This window comes from Thermobia domestica, chromosome 10 (genome assembly GCF_964235325.1).
Source record: "Thermobia domestica chromosome 10, izTheDome1.hap1.1, whole genome shotgun sequence".
Classification (NCBI taxonomy): Eukaryota; Metazoa; Arthropoda; class Insecta; order Zygentoma; family Lepismatidae; genus Thermobia; species Thermobia domestica.
In genome coordinates, this window is record NC_137463.1 from 238,828,603 (window position 1) to 238,833,591 (window position 4,989).

General features: G+C 30.7%; 1 protein-coding gene across 1 annotated transcript; it reads left to right on the top strand.

Annotated features, from left to right (window-relative positions):
* Nucleotides 1-2,602: 2,602 nt before the first annotated feature.
* Nucleotides 2,603-4,327, top strand: LOC145661861 (ionotropic receptor coreceptor Ir25a-like). Its single transcript, XM_081727202.1, has one exon. It carries the CDS (start codon nucleotides 2,603-2,605, stop codon nucleotides 4,325-4,327), a length of 1,725 nt encoding a protein of 574 aa, XP_081583328.1.
* Nucleotides 4,328-4,989: the final 662 nt, after the last annotated feature.

Below are 4,989 nucleotides of genomic sequence, written 5' to 3' on the forward strand. Positions count from 1 at the left end.
TATTTATCTATTCAAGCTATTAAATGTTCCTTCACCTTGTTGATCAATTCCGTCGGATATACTAGCAAGTATTTGTTTTATAATCAACTTATGCTATGCTGTTTCTTGTAAGAATATTCATTTACTTCATTATTATCTATAACAGTTCAATGTGTGAGGTAGTTATTGTTTTTGTCTAACTTCTTTCTTAACAATAGAATATAAATGATTTGTTAGTTTCAATTGCTCTTCACTAATCTTAGTATTTGAAACGTTATATTTCCTATCTATAACATTACAATATATATCCATATTTATTACATAGCAAATAGTATTTTTCAATCTAACTGCTCGGATAATGTTTTCATTTCAATGTTGTTCTTCGACTTTTAAAATTCGATATCAATGTTTTCTTGTTGATAAGACATATTTCGTGTCCACAAAGATCATCCTGCATTTATTACGTTTCCAGGTTAAAAACAAATTTTCAAACTCATTTAAATTTGAGTGTGTGGTATGTAGTTTCTTCCATATGCAGTAATTTTAATGGCTTTTGGTCTGTAAAGTGGTGATGTATTAAACAAAATCATCAAAATATTGTGAGTGCTTATGTTCTTTTAAAGCTTTCAATATGATACGAATCAGTATTTGATCTTTCCATTCGTTTTAAAAATCTTCATTTAACACATATATATCTCTTTATGAATAGCATTTATTTTATGAAGCTTGCATACGATGAAATTGGAACTTAAATCTTTCTGTATTCTTATCCAGGGTTTTCTTATCCCACAAGCTGTTGCCCCACAAGTTGTTATTATTTCATCTACATCAATAGGATTCATTGTATAGCAATCACTACAACCATTTCCTGAACTTCGATAATTTAAACGATTTTCACAAACACAATTAAAAAGTTTGGTTTAGTATAATTGATCAAGCCTCTTAATGAAACGTTATATATAAATGTTTCTTCTCTATATAAAAAAGAGAAATATATTGATTCCATAAATCAACTACATTATGTAGATTATTTTTATCAGTTAAATGTATATCGTGCAAACTAAAATAGTATATATATTAATTATATATAATTACACCTGGATCATCTTCACGGTCATTTATATATATATATATATATATATATATATATATATATATATATATATATATATATATATATATATATATATATATATAATGTTCAAAAGCAAAATATATTGATTAGTATCATAAAGATATGAAAGTTATATGCTCTTTTCATTTCTTCACTTTTTAATTCCTACATCAAAAAGAATTTATTTGGTCATCATTCATTGTAATTGTGTTTCAAAATTTGATACAAGTTATAATTTTCTTTAGGTTCACAAAGTTTATATTGTTCTGTTTTTCTAATAGACGAAACATCTTCTTCGAAAACTCAATCGAGGAAACTTTCAGCGTTTGGTATTTGTCTAGAGTTTCTTAAAAATAACACAATCCGAGATCGTTAATAAAAATTGTGTGTAGTTGTATATTTGAAAGTTGTTCAGTATCTCTTGACCTCCTTCTAAAATCATCATATTCTTTTTGATATTCTTAAAACAATATTATCTTACAATGCATCTGAGGTTTTTCATACCCTATTATTTCTACAACATATTTAGAAATGTTCTTTCTTCCGCATGATGAAAGTCCTTGTCCGAGTCGTAGATTTAGCATCTGACCGATTCCTTTTTAACTCACATAACTGGGAAATACATTATGATGATATTGGCAGAAATGGTTAATATATTTAGTTGTATAATACGCCTTTCATCGAGGTTAGCAACGATCTTCATTTCTAATGGTTCCATCACTGTAATACTAAAAACGAACTTTGTAGTGAGGCTTTTAACAGTTTATCTTCTCGCTATCCAACGATACCAGATAATCATAGCTGTTTTTGGTGAGTTTGATTTCATTACATCCTTTTGCTTCCAATCCAATTACTTTTGCTTAACGAGACTGTAATGGAGAAAAAAAGAGTGTCAATGTCCCTTTACAACTATCACAGAGACAAGCCTCAGCGCATTCTGACTTACATTTTTTGAGCTCTTAATAATCAGAAGAAAATACAAGGGAAAAGTTTGTGCAATGGAAACAAATATTGTAGAAAATTGTTAGCACAAAATAAAAAGGTAAAGTACAGGATCACCCATACTCAACACTAAAATCCTATAATTCAAAAGAATGACACTTGGTATCCGACTTAGTACTGAAAAAGTTAGTTATTATAGAATATACTACTAGTAGTTTAAGTTTTGCCACCAGGATTAATTGATTACGTCATGCAAAAAACAATATTGACGTATAAAAGAACTTATCTATTCTTCAATTTTCACACTTTCCCATCCCTATTTCATATATCGAGTACTTATAAAAGTTTATGTTTTTATGCTTCGTTTATAATAAGCTTGTAGTGAATTGCTGCTAATCTCAAATGACTATTTATTTCCAGGTTCTGAATTTATGGGTCATCTTTACTCTGTTTCACTTGGTGTCAACTTCAGAAATTTTGTTTCAAACGATGAACCTTACTAAAGACATAGACACACCATATGACATACTACAAAATATACTACATTCTGAATTTCAGTTGTGTACCATGATTTTAGAAGATGAAGTTACAATTGAAGGGAAAATTTATCAGAATCTCAAGACTTCGCTACCTTTAATTAATGGAAATACACGAAATATGAAAAATTTGGAATCGATGGAGGAATTTCTTGTGAAATCAATGGACGAATATTGTGAAACATTTATTATTGCATCTAATAATATTTGTAATACACTTCATTCTATTCAAATGGCATACATATTGTCAATTCAAAGAACAGTTAAAAAGTTGATATTTCTGGAACAAGGTACTAGTAATTTACAAGCAATAAATAGTTTGCAGAATTGTGCACAAATAATGTATTTTCCATACTTGATAATCATATATATTGAAAACGAAAATCTTGCTGGAAACACATCAAGAACATATTCTGTTATTTACCACTTGCTTGGGGATAACTTACAACCTAAAGGATTCAAAATTAATAGATCACTCAACAGCTACGATCTCAATGAATATATTTCGAAAATAAATGGACGAAGATTAAATGATCTACAAGAAGTTATTATCGATCTGGTTTTAGCACCATATGCTCCACAGTCTGTGTTGAAGGGTTCTACTTTTGACGGCTTTGACTACAAAATAATGACTGAATTTTCAAAGAAGTATAACTTTACTTGGTCAGTGATAGTCGCTGAACCATTAAACACAGCTCAATCTTCGAATATGTCCTTCTATAATTTAATGATGAGTGGTAATCATCATGTTGGAATACCTGGTTTAGGTGTAACATTCGAATTTTTGCCTTATTTCGACTACTCTGTTCCATATTATTATACTGATTTGGTGCTTCTGACACCTTCACCGAAGTTGAAGAAGAATTTATGGTCAATATTTTCTCCATTGTCTACTGAAGTCTGGGTTGCAATTATAGGACACATTTTCGGTAGTTCGCTTCTGTTTTACGTCTTTTCGCTTTTTCATTTGCTGTGTTTTCCTATCCACACGAGGAATCCCTACTTAGAATATTCATATTCATTGTTGCATTCAATCAGTGCACTACTTGGTTTGGGAGTTCCAAATATAAAGTATTCTATAGTGAAATACCTCGTTGTATGCTGTTTCCTTATATCTACGATTTTGAACACAGCATATAACTGTAATCTGGTCTCTTACATGACTATTCCTGTATACGATGCACCTATAGACACTTTTGAACAATTTGTCGCGTCTGGGTTACAATGGAGAGCGATAACATATTACCGTGATTTCTCAGATTCCGTTGATCCTTTACTACGAATTATAGGAAAAAGATTTGTACTCATAAAAGATTATAAGGATCTGAACGTTTTGGCAGAACAGGGAAAGTTGGCAGTTTCTGCTGAGAAGTTCCCGTCGGGATACCTTGCAGATATTGATTATCTAGACTTCGAAACCAGAAGAAAGTTACGATTGATGAAGAAACCCCTTGAAACACAATTCCTGGAAGTCTTTTTTTTTAGAAATTCCCCCCTTGTAGTACCTTTCAATAATGTGTTAAAATTTTTGTGGGATTCAGGAATCATTGCTCAATGGGAAAGACAATTTATACGTGATAATTCCGACATTTCATTGGGTAATCAAAATATGGACAATGAATCTCTCCTCATAATAACAATGAATGATATAAAAGGAAATTTTGTTATACTTGGAATTGGACTTGCATTATCTAGTGTATTGTTAGTTGTAGAATATTTTTCCAAAGTATTAGTTTTAAAGAGAAAGAGAATATAGAATTAAGTCATAAATTTTAATCCACTCTTCCTATGTAATAATATCTCCAGTTTAATGTTTGCAGTATGTGCAAACATTAACTAAGAATTCCGTTCTTTCTTTACAGAGGAGAATACTTTGTAATTTAGTTCTGTTATTCACTACTAAATTAACAAGAGTTAAACTTTCCCCTCGTTATGTGCTCCAGATTTCGTTATTTCGTTTGGTTATCTGTACTGACAAACAAAGCGCTACTGAACGCTTATTACCCTACTGAGAGACACTGGGAAGATGCTATTAGTTACAGCAACAGAATTTTGTCCTTGTAGTCTGTGGGTACTGGACATGAGGATAATTGGGGAAATGCCAACTGAGCAGCTAGCGATGCTGCTCTATAAGGGTGTTACTTTTTTGAGTTACTTTCTTGTTATATACTTCCAGTTTTATTGTGCGCTCTCGCCTAGGTCTAGATTTTTTTGTTTTAATCCCTTTCTTTGCAGAACTTATGTATGATTTATACTGTAGCCAAAGAGAAAACTTATTGGCTACTTGTTGAGGATAGAAGAAATTTATGAGAGAGAATTGAGTGAGAAAGCACATTTTCAAAATAGTACAGGAATTAAATGAATAGAATTAATTTTAAATAAATGAGCATCAAGGAAATATGCCAAATATGTGATTCG